Raw genomic sequence first — 19117 nt, forward strand, 5'->3', positions numbered from 1 at the left:
CTATGCAAAAATATGACAAAAATGGATCAGAAGAAAACATAGTTTCACTTAGAAATATGAAAAGTATTATAGGAATGCCTATTTTATACACGAATATTTATGTGAATCTTTGGGAATGGTGAGAACATAATGGGATGGCTTTTGAAGAAACCCACATGTAGAGTAGACTTATCTATGAAAATTCCCTTATGATCCTTCTTACAACTTTTTACTTAATAGGGGGTGACATTGAAAAACCTCTCTCACCCTATCTTCATGAAACAGTTTCTCCAAAGAAAACTCATTGAAGCAAGCCATCAAGGTAGTTTCGCCAGCGAAACCCCTTTGAACAAGGTCTTTCAAGGTAGTTTCGCTGGCGAAACTACCTTGGACAGCATTTTTAAAAGTGACATAACTTTCACATCCAATGTCCAAATATAGTCATTCAGCCACTCAAATTGATCGGAAAACCCCATTTGAGCACATCTATGGGGTTATATTTTGGAAAACCTTGCATATATAGTATTAAATATTACATGTATTTTATGAGAGTGATATATAAGCCCAAGTTAATACTTATTTACAGTAATTTAAACTTCTATAGAAACATGTCCATAAATATATTGTTATTAATACTATAAAAACACTTGAAAGATATTGCCATATGATATAAATGTTTTTAATAAGTAATTATTTATGTATAATATTATTATGTTGAGAGTGATTATGAGGGACGTTTCTTAAATGAATTATTTTTCAATACTTTTTTAAGGTAATAACAAGGGTACAAAGGGATGTCTATGAATAAGAAGATTTATGTTATGTAAAAATGAATGGGTGACTAGTTTGTATATTTTTATGATAAAGGGATCTAGTTCTAATGAAAATAAAAGTGTAAAAACCATGTTTCCTAAAGAAATACTATTTTTAAAATCTTTTGAAAAACACGCTCGTATAAACCTGCTCATAGGTTTTTGCTCGTAAAATTGACGCATCCGTGCCTATAAAAGGCCTACTCCTCCATTCATTCCAGCATCCAATGCAAGACTGAAAGCCCCTCTCCAAGGCTGTGTTCAGCAGTCAGATCTGGAGCAGTTGGTGAGAGAGAGAGTCCATCAATATTCTCCAGCATTTTGCTGTGTTTTGTACTGCTCCCTTGGAGCTATTTTTCTGCCCACCATCTGGTGGATGAATATACTCTCTTTCTCTCTCCGTCCATATTTATTTATGAGAGAATGTTTGTTGCATCTGTGATCATCTATCTGAGTTGAGTGTGTGTAAGAGTTGGAGAGATCTTGGGTGGAGGTTTGAGTGATTCATTCCCTCTTGATTTCTAACACCAGTAGCTTCAACCTGTAAGCTACATCACTTAACTTCTCTTAAACCTGAAAAGGCCCATAATATCTCATGCTGAGTTTGGGGAACAACTGGTCTTTTCCCCTTATCTTTTTCAGCCTTGCCTTTTCAAAGCACAAGAGAACCCAATCACCTTCATTAAATATCAATTCACGACGGCGACGATCAGCTGCCTTCTTTTGCTTTGCCTGAGTCTTCTAAAGAGCCTGCTTCACCTTCTTATATGCCAATGCTTTCAACATACCTATCAGCTTCAAAAATCCTATCCTTTGTATGCAAGATAGGTGGAACTTTCCTATCCCCTTCCACTATTTCAAAAGAAGCTTTCCCAGTGGAAGTATGCACAGTATTGTTGTAAGCAAATTCTACTAAGGGTAGAAACTGTTGAAATATGGAAGCAAGAACTAGAACTAGAACTAGAAACTGGAAATGAAATAACAAGACTGAAAGACTAGAAATACCTTGAGAAGAGTGTAGACAAGACACAAGCTAGACTGATGGATTACAATGATGTGACCCATTGAATATATGGGCCAAAGTACAAGACATAAAGCAAGAGTGCTTATGGGATAATTGTAGAAGTGCCACATGGCACACACTCAAGACATAAAGACTAGACTTAGACTTAGACTTAGACAAATGTAGAAATAGTACACTTAGTGTGCACTTATCTCCAACACCCTCCTTAAGTGGACACTAGGAGTAAGACAGAAAGACAAGACTAGAAGACAGACTGATAGACTGATAGACAAGATAGAAAACATGACAGACAAATGATTCTGAGACACCCCTCCTCAAGTGATATCCTCATATGGGTCCACAAGGGTAAGGACAAGATGGATCTAAAACACAGTCAGATAGACAAATAGACAGACAGACAAGACTAGATAGACAGAAGACTGACTGTAGACAAATAGAAAGACCAAGACACTAGAACCCCTTGACCTACATCATCGGTGGTCAAGGTGGTAGACAAAACATAGAAGTAATCAGAAAGCCCACTTCTCATCATGTGAGGAAGGAACAGCAGGATCAGCTGATGGAGATGTTGCAGCAACATGGGCTGAGGTAGATGCAGGAGCTGATGTAGAGGTTTTGGAGTAGCAGTCCCTCTCCCGGTGATTATCACGGCCACAAATGGTGCATGGATGAGCCTTGAAACAGTCCTTCTCCACATGATTAGTTTTGCCACAATGGGTGCAAGGCTTTCTTACCTTAGAACTTCCTTTCTTTGCTAAAAATGCAGTGTCAGTTACCTTGCGTTGTTGAGTTCTTTCTTCCTCTTGGAGAGCATTGATGATACCCTCAAGAGAAGGATTATTATGATACTTGAAGGTAGTAACAAGAGTAGCATAGGAGTCAGGTAAGCTTTTGAGAAGCACAGCAATAGCAATATCTTCGGAGATGGGAGACTTGACTAACGCAAGCTGAACCATAAGACTGCAAAGATAATTGACATGAGAGGCTATAGTAGCTCCTTCCTGCATATGTAGATCAAAGAATGAGATCATAAGTGCAATCTTAGAGTTTTTAGATCGGGCTCCAAAAAGAGTGTCCAAAGTGATCCATGCTTGAGGAGCAGACTGTATGTCGGAGATGTGATGAATGTAATCATCTCCAAGGCCGAGCAATATGATAGCATAGGCTTTGTCGTTCTTGGCAGCAACAACTTGCTCAGATGGACCTTCGGGAGCATCACGGTGAACAATGTCCCAAAGGCCTTCTTTCATAAGATGGCACTTGATTTTGATCTGCCAAGTATGAAAGTTGGACCCATTGAATTTGTCGATAGATATGAGAGAATGAGAGGAAGATGCCATGTGGGAAGGTCTTACCTCTTGCTAGGATGCAAGGGTAGTGTCTATTCCCTTACAATATTGCAGAAAATAAATGAGAGGAAGAGATCCCAGAAGCCGGTTCTCTCACCACTTTGTCAGGGCCATAGCATATGACAGCCCATCGAAGTAGGAGGAACCAGCAAAAAAAGGAGACTATTCAGCAAACTGAAAGATGCAAAGCTTAGTACCTCAATCCTGGGCAGAGATAGAGATGAAAAAGGGATGCAGATCTTCGTGCAGATGAAGTCGAAGAAGTCTTCAGCCTGTGCAAGTACGGATTCCGTACAGTCGTACGGACTGTACGGACAGCTGTACGGACTGTACGGACAGCTGTACGGACGGCGGACAGTGGCGTACGGACGGCGAGCAAAGTACGGCGTACGGACGGCGGCATACGGAGTACGTACGAAAGTACAGGCGGCGCTGTACGGATAGCAGGTACAACAGCAGGAGCGGGTGCAGATCTGTCAGTGACAGGAGATGTTGCGTAGATCTGGCGTGACAACAGATCTGGCGCTCAGATCTGTGGCTGAGCTGCGCAGATCTGGAGCACAGATCTGGAGCGCAGATCTAGAGTAAACAGGAGCAGCTCCAGCGCAGAAAATGGAGAGGTGCTCGCATCATTGGTGGGGCAGACAGGTGCAGCATGGACAGCGGCCTGAGGCTGAGATGAAGAGGCAGATGTGTGGAGGGGGGGGCGGTTCAGATATAGTGGCCAACAGGAGCAGCAGGCGGAGAGAGAGATAAGGTGAAAGAAGAAGATGAAGCTATGGCTGCAGCAGAGTGAGAGGAGAGGAGAGGGGATCTACATGCTCTGATACCATGTTGAAATATGGAAGCAAGAACTAGAACTAGAACTAGAAACTGGAAATGAAATAACAAGACTGAAAGACTAGAAATACCTTGAGAAGAGTGTAGACAAGACACAAGCTAGACTGATGGATTACAATGATGTGACCCATTGAATATATGGGCCAAAGTACAAGACATAAAGCAAGAGTGCTTATGGGATAATTGTAGAAGTGCCACATGGCACACACTCAAGACATAAAGACTAGACTTAGACTTAGACTTAGACAAATGTAGAAATAGTACACTTAGTGTGCACTTATCTCCAACAGAAACTGCTCCCATTGTGTCTTATGCTCAGCAAATCTAAAGAAGTCAAATTAGCCTCTTCCGACTGCCCATCTAACTGAGGATGAAAAAAATGAAAATCTCAATGTAGTGCCCATATTTTCAAAGAGCCCTCTCTGTCACTTATGATAGACTGAGGCATCCCATGGTATTTGAAAATGTTCTACATGAACAACTTTGCCATATGATCAGCTGTAATTTTCTTCCTTACTGGAATGAAGTGTGCCTACTTACTGAACCGGAATATAATAGTCCAGAGACCATCATTCCCCGTAGGCATCCTAGGAAGATCAAATATAAAATCCATGGCAATGCTCTCCCACGGTCTATCTGCGATTGGCAATGGCTGCAACAATCCAGGTGTTTTCTGCCTATCAAACTTGACCTTCTCGCACATGATGCATGTTCTGACAAAGGCATCCACATTCCGTCTCGAAGCTGGCCAATAGAAAAAGTGTTCCACTTCTTTAACCGTAGCATCAATGCCTCTATGTCTTGCATACGGTGGAGCATGACTCTCTTATAACCTTTGACCTTAGCTGCTTTGTGACACAAATGCCTCCATGCATCATAATGAAGCCATCTCTCACAGTATAATGGTCATGCTGCAGATTATTAGACAGCTGGTTATAAATCCTTGAGAAATCCTCATCCTAAGCATATTGGTCCTTCATTGCATCCAACTCATTGTGGTAAGCAATGGTTGCTGCGGAACCATGAGGCTTCCTTGACAACGCATGAGCCACTACATTATTTTTACCTTCCACATGCACTATCTGGAAGTGGAGGATAAGAAATTGGCCCATCGCATATGCTTCTCAGATAGCTTCGTCTAACTGAGGAAATAGTGCTTCCATGTAGCAAGGGCATGAATTACAGCCAGCAATTCCTTCTCATAAATGCACAGATTTCTTTCATAATCTTGCAAAATTTTACACTCATAGGCCACTACCCGTCCTTCCTGCATAATGACTGCTCCAAGGCCATTGTTTCCACATGCATCAACTTGGACGTGAAAAGCTTTCCGAAGATCTGGTAAGATCAATACTGTGTCTAGGGTAAGCTTTTCTTTTATCAACTCGAATGCTGCAATTTGCTTTTCAACCCACACGAAGGATGCTCCCTTCTTCTACATAGCATAGAGTGGTGAAGCAATTTCAACAAAGTGATGTATAAATCGCATGTAGTACAAGCATAAGCCCAAAAAGCTTCGTACTTCATGCAAATTCTTAAGCTGCAGCCAGCTGCAAATTGCTTCAATCTTTGCGGGATCCATGCGCACTCCATCCTTTGAGATAATGTGCCCCAGAAAGTGAATCTCAGGCATAAAGAATTTACTTTTCTTTGCATTTACAATCAGCCTATGCTTGCTGAGTTCTGTAAACACAATTGGCAAATGCTTCCTGTGCTCTGCCTCATCTTTTGAGTACACCATCATGTCATCGAAGAATGTTCCCACAAAACCCCTATGCTCATGGAAGATTCTACCCATCATCCGATTAAAAGTGGCAGAAGCATGCGTAAGTCCAAATGGCATAACTAAGAACTCATACAACCCAAAGCTGGTCATGAAAGCTATCTTGGAAACATCCTCTAGACGAATGCGTATCTAATGATACCGACTTGAGATCTATGCGACTAAAAATGGCTTGACCCTTCCAATCTATCCAAGATATCATCAATCCTTGAAATTGGAAATCTATTTTTTATGGTTATCCTGTTGAGTGCACGATAATCAATGCACATTCTCCAAGAACCATCACTCTTTTGCACCCAACAGAACCCGTGAACAATAAGGGGAAGAACTGGTCTGAATCAGCCCCTTATCCAAAAGGTCCTTCACCTGGCTCATGATTTCTTCTTGCTGAGCTGCACTCACCCTATAAGGTGCCCTGTTTGGTGGACTCCCACCTGGCACTATATCAATTGCATGATCCTCACGCCTCTCAGGTTAAAGTTCACCCTGCAACAAGTTAGAAAAACACTCTCTAAACTGATTTAGAAAACATGTCCGCTCTTTATCAAGCTTAGAGATTACAAATTGTGGATCATCAGACTTAGTATCCTTTGCAAAAACTAAGTACGCAGAAATATGATGTTTCGTTACTCAGCATATAGCTGAAGCAGATACAACAGGGATTGACTCTCCCTTTAGTTTGACATCCGAAACATGCTTCTTCCCTCTATGTTCCAGGGAGATCTCCCGATTATATGTGTCCACCAAAGCATGTACCCTGTGACACCAAGGCATTCCCGACAAAACATCACAGCCCTTAAGAGGCAATATATAAAATTCCTCGCTGTCCACAAAGCTCTATATATGCAATCGGAGCTTTCCAATGATAGGGGTAACTAGAGTGCTAAAGCCAAGACAAGCCAATCCTGCTTCACTCATAGGCCCCATATCTCCTCTGAACGGATTCCAAGTTTGCCTGTCAATTCAAAAGAGAGAAAATTTGCACGAGCACTTGGGTCAAAGAAAATCAATGCCATCTGATTGTTGACTTTGCCCCATGCCCTACAAAGCTCTATAGCATCATCATTAGGCTGCTCACTGATAACATCAAGCATTAACCTTGCAGATGGTTTAGGCTTCTTGCCTTTTTCCTCTTCCGTATCATCCACTTTCCCTTTCAGCTTGCGTTTTGGGCAATCCCGTGCCATATGGCCCTCTTCTTTACAGTGAAAGCATTTGTTAACCTCCATCAAGGCTTCCTTTCCTCACGTGACAGCGAATTAGAACCTGGCCTATCACGCTTCTTTCCTTTGTTAAAAGGAGGCTTGGAAGCATTCCCTTGCTTCCCTGCTTTCTTGAAACTCTAAGACTTATTGTTTTTATACCCGCTAGTTTTTCCCAACAATAATGCATCAGCTGTGGTAGCATTCTCCATGAGGTAGGACATGTTGGTAACCCTTGCTTTAGTACATTAGTCCCTGATTTCCTTTGGAAGCCCACAATAGTATTTTTCAATCTGTTCTAACAAGGGCGCATGCCCATAAGAGCTGACCGGCAAGAGAGCTTCCCAAAACTTTTTGTTATATTCCTCAAAGTTATGACGGTGAGCTGCATCCAACTTGTGCCACGCTGTCATAACATCTACCTCAAAGGTCAAGTAGCTGAAAACACCTGCTAAAACTGAACCCAACTCATGGGTGCTCTATTTTGGAGCAGCAAATTTGTCCACCACTGTAGAGAATTCCCCTTCAAGAAGGTGGCTGCCTTTCGCATTTTAGATGACTCAGTGAAGTTCCCTGCTGAGAAGGCTGCATCAAACTACTGCATCAAAGTTAGAGCCTTCAGCCTGTCCTTAGCCCCATAAAAAGGTCTCAAACTTCACTGCTGCAGCCCCTTGGCCATGCATAATCATACCAGGACCTTGAAAGGGCTGCTGCCCTGAAACTCCCTGTACATTTGGCATTACTGGAGGCCCTCCATCCAATGGATTCACTCCAAATGGCTGTTTTTGAACCCCACTAGGCTCCCCTGAATGAGAATGCTTCTTTCCCTCCTTGGACCTCAAAGGAGTGTGCATAAACTCAAGAAACCTTGGGTCATGCGTGAGCTTCGTGAGTGCTCCCACAACACTCACTAACTGTGTCTTAAAGATAGCATCGGCATCCTCTACATCCTCAGCCTCTTTTGACCATTTTGACTGAGAGGCACTCACACCAAAAGCATTTACAACTTGCTGTGCCTCAACATTTTGGTCATCTGGGAGGCTCCCTCATGCATAGATTGCTCTTCTTGCTCATCCTAGGAGGATTGCCCCTCCATATCCCAATCATTATTTGTCAAAGACATATTTGCTTATCTTCTTCTCGCTGTAATCGAATTACAGCAAACAACACTTCACCAGAGATAATCACAGGCTCACCTCTCCTTAAAAAAGATGGTGATGTCCCAGCAATGGAACCATGAAACCAGCCTCAAGGCTAACAAGAGGGTGGTAGAACACTAACCAAAACGAAAGGCTTCACAACAGAATACTCAGCAAAACACTCCACAAACCGATAGGGGGAGCTAGAACGCCCTGCTCAAATACAAAGACACAGACTGGCCCCAAACCCTTGGTGCCCTTTTCAGTATTTCTTTGTTAATTGAAGAGTGCCACAAGGAGATTACACAGTGAGTACCAACTCACTCGCATTCAATGCTCTTCCCTCACCCAGTAGTCATCAGTATCACAACACATTACTCTACTATCACACCCATGTGACCATAGGCATCCATACTCAATGCAAACACCTGCATTTAAGATGAGAGCCATTATTTACAGCCCAAGCAAGGCCACACGCTCCCTAGACGACTCACAAGTGTGCACTGGTCCACTGGGATACCCAAATAATGGGGGAAAGCAGCATAACCGAGCTACCAGGGGCAGCATAACCAAGCTACCCCCAGTGCTCAGAAGCACAAACAATATCTGCAAGCATACATTGTGATCACCCTGCCAAGCAAGTCTCTTCAAAAACCAGCCAATACTCAGTGGCAATTACTAGAAATAATAAGTACAGTGAAAACACAACCAACAGCTCAACGAAGCTCATTCATGAGCTAATTGCACACCCACTTGGACCCAAGAGCATGCCTTGTCAAGCTGAAATGTGCTTCCATTCAGGCACTCAGCCACAACCCATATTCAAAGGGCAAAAGAGTGGCTTTCGTACAGCCCATACAACCACAAGGCCAGCACTTAGAAATCAGTGGCCATTAAGCAGCCCGAACCCCCGTAATTCTCGTGCAAAAGCTGCCTTTCAGATCCATACAGCCCACGTTGATCGTCCGTACTGCTCCGTACGTACACGTACTGCCATCATTAATGACCCCATACAACTCTTAGGTGACCCTACAGCCTGCCATCAACGCCTCCGTACGGTTTGTACGTACCCGTACAACCTGTAATCAAAGATACCGTACAGACTGTCCGTACAGTCCGGACTCAGTCTAGATCAGACCTATTGGTGATCCCCTTCTTCCACCACAGGCCAGCCACTCCATATAGCGAGCTAATTCCAGCTCCTTTCTGCCCTGCACACTGCTAAATCAACCCGTTCTGCTCAGCCCACCAGTTCCTTGTGGCAGAGATCTACTCTGATCATAAACCTCTGCCATACAATTCTGGCCTGACAGAGCTTTACAACAAATACTTCACTGGGGTACAACCAGACCTGCATACTCCACTACAGATCAGTTCTCTCCTGCAACAAGACTCCCCTCAAAGCAGCCCTCGAGTGAATGGACTACCCAATTTATTTCAAAGCTGCCCTATTCTCAAAACTCTAGGCCCTTGTTGGGCAATGGGCAAGGGTGTTGAAAAGGAGTGCCATTTTGGTCTTGCCAGACCTACGCAATTGGGTAAGGCTGATAATCCAGTTCACTGTAAAGCAAAACTGTAAAAAATGCCACTGTTATATATATATACCTTTGTAAGACTAGAATGCCACTGTTATATATATCCATTTGAACCTCGCTTGTGGCCATGGCTCACTATGTTGAGCCCAATCAAAGTCTTGCACTTGGTCAGTCTTTGTTTGGTCTTCTTGGTCCCTAGGTCTTGAAGGTAGATTGCGTTGAAATATAAATAGCCTACGGGCAGGGGGCCCCATCTTGGCCCCTCAACCAATCCATTGTTTCCTTTTTTAGTTTTCTTGTGAATTTCGATTAAATTGCTGTGAAGGACTAGCAATAAATTGACCCCCACTCTACATTGCTAGTTCAAGGCGGTCTCAGTAGGTATCAGAGCCAAGGGACAAATTTCTTACCTTGCTGACTGTAGACATTGGGTAACCACTACATGGATAGTCCTTCCAGTTCAAAGAGATTCAAAAGAACCAAGACACCACATGGCAAGTGGAAAAAGCGAGTTTGGCTTAAAATCTGAAGAAGACAAAGTCCTTGTCCACCAGCTCAGATGTTTGCTTACTTCAATGAATACTCCCTAAATGCTCAGTACATGCTTGCTGAGTACTATTAGATTTTGCAGCGGATATGCTTTACTGGAGCCTTAGGCTCAATACTTAAAATTTGAGTCATTATGTCCCTTTGCCATCTGGGTCTGATAAACTACACTGATGTCATGTTTTGGTGCTGTGCTACCCGCTTGACCCCAACCTACATTAATTTCATGAACTACCTCTACCTCTACCTGCAGGCTGCCAAAAAGAAAGTTGTGGTTTCATAATGGTTGTCACGTCATCTCCATAATAGGATTCCAGTAAAGAGGGGTTCTTCCATCAGTCCATACCCGTCAGGTCAATATAAGTCAGTCGTATTCATCAATCTACAATTGTCACTTGGGTTGTCCCCTAAGCACGGCAGTCAGTCCTAATCGAGGAGTCAGTCACTCTTAAGTCCCACCTAAGCCCTCAGCACCTCCCCCTCCGACCACTGCCTCCGAAGAGCTTTGCCAGTTGCAGATCCAAAATGACCAACTCCGAGAAGAAAATGAGTCAATGTCAAGGTGATGCAAGCATCGAGGTGCGTGGCTGATCCAGATCGCGGCAGTGAGGTAAATATCATAGCAAGAGGATTTCAACATCCTCATCTGCCAACTCCTCTTTTCAGCCTGTGCGTCAGCGGAAGAAAAGACGTCACCAATCCTGTAGCTCTCATTCATCAACAGATGTGTCCCATCACAAATGATGTGCCTACCAACTTTTAAGACTCCTTGCGTATTTATGTCAAGCCAATGGTGCCTTGTTGCAAAAATATAAATGAACCTTGCAACTAAATAGTCCACGTACCATGCCCCTCAATTCACGCTTCTTACAGGAGCTCCTTATGTGATATAGAAGTTTGGGAGAGAGTGCCTGATCTGAGAAAAAAATGATTGGACAAATGGGCTGCAGACGAGTAGCAATGAGAACACAAAGAAAGGATGGCTCCACCATGGACAGTTTTTTAACCCTCAGAGAAACATTTTTTTAGAGGCCTGTAGAATGGATTTCACTAGCTGCCGCCATCTCTCTCTCTCTCTCTCTCTCTCTCTCTCTCTCTCTCTCTCTCTCTCTCTCTCACACACGCCACACTCTTCTCAACCAACCCAGGTCGACTCATGGCAAACAGCATGAGATTACAACAAATTCTTTACAGGGAGGACGTGACAGGGAGATGCCAAGCGCGAGACCTTGACTTTCACGCATGCCAAGTCATGCAGGAGGCTAGATGCCAGCCCTGCAAGCACACAACCCATCCAGGGCACAATCATAGCTTGATGGCAGGCTGTCTCGCATTACCCACAACTACATCCCACGGAGAGGAGCCGAAGATACCAGCGACAGATCTTGGACATGTTCCATAGACACGAAGAATCCAGATGAGATCCTATTCCGCACCCAGCAACAATCCCAATGAGACCCTAGTCGAGCCCATGCAGAGATCCGATAACTCATGACTGACACAAGACATGACACTACATGACAGGAGCTCCTTTAACACTCTAAGCTCCATCCTATTCATCTTGATGTTGTCCTAGTTTCCAGGAACACCCCCAATTCCCCCATGAATCTAGTGTTGTATTCAGTTTTCTTTCCTTGGTCTCATAGCTTTTCTGGCCTTCAGCAGCCAGTGAAGCCTCTCGAGGACGTCTCTCTCTCCATGTCCATCTCCTCCGCTACACATACTTTCTGCCCCCCCCCCCTTCTCTCTCTCTCTCTCTCTCTCTCTCTCTCTCTCCCCCCCCCCCTGTCCATCTCCTCCGCTACACATACTTTCTGCCCCCCCCCCCCCCCCCTCTCTCTCTCTCCCCTCATTTGTCCCTCCCATCTCTGTCCTCTATCACCCAGCTATAGACTCCCCCCCCCCTCTCTCCCTCTACCCGTCACTTCTCTCTCTCTACCTACCCCTAATTCTTTCCTCCGCCTCCCCCCTCTTTCCTCCCCCTCACTGTCCATCTTCACTGTTGCCTGAATCCTACTCAGCTTATCTGACACGTCATGCCAGATCAGGCTACCTTCCCTTTAGACTCCCTTCTGGCACCTTTGTTTTGCATTGCCTCTGTACCTAATCTGAGTTTTCTTTACAAAAAGCCGTACACATTGACCATAATAGCTGTTCCACAAACAATTGCCACAGCATAGAGAAAGTGATAGAATGGTAGCACGAATCGCCATGAGCTGGAAAGGATGTGCACATTTTTGAATATCCTTACTTTCTGAGGGCTAGCCTGCATCAAGTATACCTGGACCTGAACAGAAACTCATCACCAAGGATGTGTGTGCACGTGCACGTGCACATGTACCTACACTGTGTTATGAGGTTTTGACATACAGACAGACCGTAAACTGCATTCTTAAGTGATCGTGGTACTAACCTAAGGTAAGGCACACAGCAGAGAGATGTAAACTTATCACTACGTAATACTTCTGCAGTTCAAGCATTGTTTTAAGCAGTAAAGAAGAAGTAACTCACCAGTACTTAACAGCTTTGCATCTCGAGCATTGCTTTTTAGTTGGTGTCGAGCAGATGGCGCAAAGACCTAGACTTGTTGCGGAGCCCCTGCTTGAAGAAGATGTCCGGCTCACAACAGGACTGCTGGAAGCAGAAATATCCTGGAGGACTCCTGGAGTATTGCTGTCCGAAGACAAACTGCTTTTTGCAAAGGAACTCTCTGTTGCAAGCATAGACGAGAATTCTTCTGCAGCCTGTTCCTCAACCCTAGCAGCCTCTTCCGCTGCGAATCTCTGCAATCTCAAGATTTCATTTTTCCTGGCTGCTAATGCCTTAGCACGATGAATGATGACAAGACTAACGAGCACAACTATCGCAACGGCCAATAGCACGGCTGGGATCTCAACTTCCCCCGCCTCATGCATCTAAGTAATATCGTGCCTTCCCGCCGTGCAGGCATCAATGTAGTCAATTGAGAAACCGGACGTTGCCTTCTTGTAGAACCACAAGCAAATAAATTACAGGGGGGCCAGCTTCCGCCAGGCATACAAAACCGATCCAACAGCCGCACGTAGTAGAAAGATTCTAAGACACCTTATGGATCCAGGTCAAGCAACTCCTGTCCGAAGAGAATATGGCCAACTTAAGTGACCAGCGGGTGTTTGAAATGCAGATCTTCAACATCTATCAGGCTACAGAGATGTGATTAATACAGGAGCATTACACAGTGATATGACGATGGGATTCTTTTAATGCAGACAACAGTTAGACAGAAACCGCCAATGCGATGCCCAATGGGAAAGGACTATGGAGAAAAGTAAGGGCATTTATGGCAATCTCATGGGAAAGCGTCAAAAAAATGGCTTTGAAGGTCAGCCATCGATCAAGAGGGCATGAACACCTTGAAGGAGACGCAAATTTCCATATTGGATTTTAGGAGAGGACCCCAAGAAGTAGACAGATGAGGAAAAGGAAAGCTTTGCAAATTCAAGAGCGCGCAAACCGTCCAAAGGTCTCCACAATTCCACGCCTGGTTAACGTAAACCCACACCAATTGTGGCCAAGCCCAAAAGCAATGATGGATGGATGGAACAGGTTCAAGGCTCCCGATTGAAAGAAGCCGGGACGGATCCAAGCAGCCCCAGTGAAGATTGAATTTGAGCCCAAAAACAGTAACAGCGGATAGAGAGAAGGGCAGAAGGAGGGAAATGGGAGCGTGCAAAGGAGTAGAAGGGAGGGCAGGGCGGCTGAGAAAGAGCTTGGGGAAGGACCCAAATGAGAGTGTGGGTGTGATGAGCGCCTGGGTGATGAGCACAAGGAAGGCGAACAGAGTAAGCAAGCAGAGGTTGAAGCGGAAGGCTGGGTTTCGCCTTGTTTGGCAACAAATTGGCAGGAGGGGCGGTTGACGGTAATGATGATGATGATGATGATGATGATGCTGCTAATGATGATGATGATGATGATGCTGGGCAGCAGCAAAAGCGTATGAGTTTTCCTGCTTGTGCAGAAGGAAAGGCATAGAGACAGAGACAGAGAGATGGGGATTGAGAAAAAACTGGAGGTGCAGAGAAAAAGAGCAGGTCCAGTGGAGAAGCAGCAAGCAGCATCAAAAAGAAGGCGATAATACATATAACTCTTCAAAATGGTGATGCTGATGCTGATACAAAAGTTGAGAGGTTGAAAAGACCGGCATAGAAAGCAATTGAACACAGACTTTGAGCAAAGCTTCCCTGGGATGTGTTGTTGGATTACCAAGGACAGGCTCCAAGATCTCCATCTCCAACCTTATAACTTTCACAGCAGCAAAGGCTACAGTTTTATTGGAGAAATTGAAGCTGGAAAGGCGTCCAGCAACAAAACAAAGATAGCCTGATTTTGGGATCTCGCACGGATGTGGACGGAGGTGTACATGGTTTGTCCAAAAATTAAGGTGTCCGCTCCATACGCCCCTGCCCAAGTGGCTTGAATGAATGCATGGATATTCGCCCACCCAATATAGGTGTGTTTGTGTGTGTGGTGTGTTAGGGCTAGGGCCCTTTGCATGCCTCTCTCTCTTACACACACACACTCACAAATGTCATCTCTCTCTCTCTCTCTCTCTCTCTCTCTCTCTCTCTCATACACACACACATGCACACATGCACACAAATCTCTCTAGACATTAGAAGGAGGGACACAAGAATGCACATGAGGTCCATAAGAGTCCACTCTATTATCATATCTTGAAGTTCCCTTAAAGTCTAATCTAAAGCTTAGCTATAGAACCTAGGCTTTTGGATAACACCCCCAGTTTTATAATCTCGAAGTTAAGATCATGTTTCGCATGGTTTGTCCAAAGGCCGCTTTGTTTGCCACTCATCCTTCGGCCTCCAAAAACTTTAATGGTCCTGTGCAAATAGTAGGTAAGATGTCCTTACCACACAAATCTTAAATGGCATGACTAAGGACTAAGAGCCCCTCTAAGATAGCCTTCTTGAAGGTTAGAATAGGAAGGTGCTCTTGTAGCTCTAAGTCTATACAAGTTTCGTATGCCTTAGAGATGATACCTATACAATGCAATTAAATGGGTCTTACCAAGCCATTGACTTCATGATATTAATAAAATATATGTAGTATTGTATGATAGACAATAAACATCAATATTTTAAACGTTTGTCTATGCTCAATAAGCACCCCAAACATAGGCCCCAAAAGAAAATATTAATTACAAAGAGGAACCTCGGAAGGATCACGATATAGAGGGCTTAAATGGCTTTGTAAAAGCATGATTTCATGCTCTTGTCAAAGAGCTTTTTAAGAGTCTTTCATGATCAAATATTTAAGCACACTCAAAAGCCTTACTGGCCATATATTTAAACACACATCATCTATTAGCACGTTCAAATCACAACAATATGCGGAGGTCACAGTAACCCAATGGTAGGGTTGCCTGCCTACCTGGGCAACAGCGTGAACCCTACTTGTAGGGTGGAGCCATGGCGGGTGCCCCTTGATAGGCTCAAATGGATGTGTGAGTTTAAAACAAAAACACAACAATGCTTGCTACTCACGATTAGAAGAGATATGGGAGGATTAGTGAGCTTGGTGTGTGGGGTGCTTTAAAAGAGAGTGTAAAGGGGAGATTTCACGGGGGGGTACATAAAAGAATAATTCATAGTTGGGGAAGTATGTGTGTGTGTGTGTGTGTGTGTGTGTGTAAAGAAATAAGTGTCTATGTGTGAGATACATTTACTAATCAAAATTATTGTGTGTGTGTGTGTGTGTGCATCTCTCTCTCTCTCTCTCTCTCTCTCTATATATATATATATATATATATATATATATATAGTTTATTTTTTCATTTTTGTTCATTCTTCATTTGGGAAAGACGATACGAACGGAATCAATTGTGAAGCATGTCAACCCCATGATATAAAGTTATTACTTTGCAATAGTGATAAGTGAGCTAGTTTGCTTTAATCTATGGATGAGTAATTTTTGGGATGCTATAGAGATACTTCTTGAGCCTTGTAATTAATTTATAGATGTTTGTTTTTGTTAAGAACCATTCATGGAACATATATTGTATTTGAACATCATTAAAAGTATATGTGAGTAATATTTTGCAAGAATTACTAACTATAGACAATCGGTTTAGTATTTGATCCTCTAAATGATACATATATTTTGTAAATAAAGAAAAAAGATTTATGGGAAATTTTTGCATTCTAATGAGCACTTGAGCATTTTCTAATACAAACATTTTATAAAAGAACTTTGCAATAGATACTTGAAATGGGGACATTGGAAGTTTAAGATTAGTATATGGAAGTTGAACTTGTATACTCTTCCCTTTTAACTTAAGCTTTGGAAAACATTGGTTGTTATACCTTGTAAAAAGTACTCTTTTTGGCAAGATAACAATGAAGCTGTAAGATGACATGTAGTACTAAATAGTGTAGTAGTATTGCATAAAATTCAAAATCCTTTTCCACACATCGAGGAGCCTATGATCTCCAATCATGTTTTTCCCCACACTATGAAGATTTTTTATTTTACTCTCCCTCCAAGAGCACTCTCTCTCTCTCTCTCTCTCTCTCTCTCACACACACACACACACACACATCCTATTCATTCCCCCTCTACATTTACTTTACATTTTTTCTTCCCCCCCCTTCCCTTTTTTTCTTTAATGTTTTTCCTTAATTCGCTATCCTTTTCTCACCTCTCTTCCATTCTTCCTTTATATTCCTCGACTTCCTTTTTATTTCCTTTAATCATTTAGTAGAAAGTCCCTAAAGTCAACTAAACTATCCATTAACTAGCAAAATAACCCCTCAAAAACTTTCTCTTTTCTACCTAATTTCCTCTCTTTAGAAACTCTTTGTTTTTTATCTCCCATTTCATATTCAAATTCCTTTCTTAAAATTCCTCTATTCATTTTCATTTTCCAAAATTAATTCTCCTTTTCTTCCCCTTACTTCCCCTATTTAACCCTGTTTTTCCTAATTCTCCTAACTACCCCAATTTTTTCCCCTAATTTCCTTTCCCCTTCTCCTTGTTTTCCCCTAATTTTCAGTTCTCTCCCCTATTTTTCCTACCCTCCCCTATCTTCCCCTGATTTCCCCTAAAATTCCCCAAATTTTTCAAAATTTCCCCCATTTACGCTATTTTTCCTATTATTCCCTAATTTACCCTATTCTCCCCTATTATTCCCTATGTACCCTATTCTCCCCTATTATTCCCCATTTACGCTATTATTTCCCCCGCACCCCCCTATTTCCCTAATTTAACTCTCCTTTTTAATATACTAAACCCCTAGATCCCCACGTGCGTCGCTCTGTCTCCTCGTTTCACATTCCCTCGCTGTGCAATCTATGCACCTCGTAATGCGTCCCCCAACCCCGACTAACCTACTCTCTCCTATAAATTAAGGCCCTCCTCAGTGCCCACTGTTCACCTCCCCTACCCACACCCGCTCATAACTGTTGAGCTCCACCCTGTGCTCATTTCTCCCATGCCTGTGCATCCTTTGAGGCTTCATAGCTCCTCCTGTTGTCTGTCGCTGTGCCACATTGGTAGCACATGCCACAATACCTCGCGAATCGTGCACCCTGATTGTTTGCACCCACCATCATTCATGCCTGCCATCCCCTCCTTGCTTCAGATTTCTATTGCGCCTCCTTGCTGATTTGCACCTGCCATCCCCTCCTTGCTTCAAATTTCTATTGCGCCTCCCTGCTGTTCGCACCCACCATCCCCTATTAAGTAGCTTCTTCTCTAGTATCTCTACTCGCGGGTCCCGAGTCCCACACACAATTCTACTGCCCTCTGACCAGAATCATTTCACATGCCCACACTCGTTGGGGATTGGACAGTGACCACTGCACGTACACGACCTACGAGCTCTCTCCACCACCTTGAGCCCTCGATGGACTCACAGGTCCCCTCCATGCTCTTATACTCACATACTCTATCTCTTTTTATACGCTATTCTTTAAACTCCTTCGAGTTCACGTACCTTGTAAAGGTCCCCTCTTTACCTCACTAATTTCCTTTAGCTATTTAATTTCCCCCTTTCTCTAATTCCCTTCTCATTTTCCTTTTTCTTTTCTCCTATAACCCCCCCCCTTAATTTTTCCCCTTATTAATAACCCCCTTTCCCCCCCCCTTATTAATAAGGCCCCTTAATTTTTTCCCTTATTAATAACCCCCTTTTTCCCCCCTTTTATTAATAACCCCCCTTTTTTATTATATCTCTCCTTTTTAATGCCTCTCTTTAAATATTTAATTAACCCTTTTTAATTTCTTCTTCCCCCCTTGTTGTGCCCCCTTTTTTTCCCCTTCTTTACATTTTTTCATACTTATTTTTACCCCTTTAAATCCTTTTATATTTAAAACATTTGCATAAATTTCTTTTGCCTTATTTCTTTTGATGCTTCTAATTACTTTACACTAATAGTACATTTTATTTTTTCATAAAGTTTAAGTTTTTATTACTTCTAAAACCTTATCACTTCCCTCGCTTTCAATTCTTTTCCATTTTTTCATTTCCTAATTTTGCGAAGCTTTTAAAATAGTCATATCCCTTTTTAACCTTCTTTATCTATATAGCCTAAAGTTTTCTAAATGGTCTCTCCTAGCACTTTTTTTCTCTCCCTACTTTCTATATGCTCATAACTTTAAATTTTGTCCATTAAGCTTAAATTCTCATTCCTTTTTTTTGCAATGCTTATGTCTATTTCTTCATTACACCTCCACTTTATCACCATTCTCTTAACTTAATTCTACACACTCCATACAACTTTGCACCCATACTTTTTTATAACTAGCTTTGCAAGTCAGTGGTTAAAGGTTTATTTTTATTGTGACTCCGATAACAAGGGAGGGGTGTTTATGACACCTGTCTTCCCAACAAAGGTTTAACTGGTTCTCACCA

At 42.9% G+C, this 19117-nt stretch overlaps 1 protein-coding gene across 2 annotated transcripts in view; it reads right to left on the minus strand.

The window, feature by feature from the left end:
* Positions 1-14478, minus strand: part of LOC147900695 (ubiquitin carboxyl-terminal hydrolase 18-like) — a 39013-nt gene extending 24535 nt beyond the window's left edge. Inside the window, exons 1-2 of one of the 2 annotated variants that reach the window (XM_087375488.1) lie at positions 14452-14478; positions 12721-13383 (exon numbers count right to left, since the gene is read on the minus strand). In XM_087375488.1, coding sequence (XP_087231614.1) covers positions 12721-13124 — 404 coding nt within the window. In that variant the 5' untranslated portion in view covers positions 13125-13383; positions 14452-14478. Of the gene's footprint in view, positions 1-12720; positions 13571-14451 lie in introns of those variants that run through there. The other variant, XM_087375487.1, reaches the window with a different exon arrangement.
* Between the last annotated feature and the right edge of the window lie 4639 nt (positions 14479-19117).

Source organism: Dipteris shenzhenensis, chromosome 6 (genome assembly GCF_047967505.1).
Source record: "Dipteris shenzhenensis isolate YYH24624 ecotype China chromosome 6, Dip_SZ_1.0, whole genome shotgun sequence".
Classification (NCBI taxonomy): Eukaryota; Viridiplantae; Streptophyta; class Polypodiopsida; order Gleicheniales; family Dipteridaceae; genus Dipteris; species Dipteris shenzhenensis.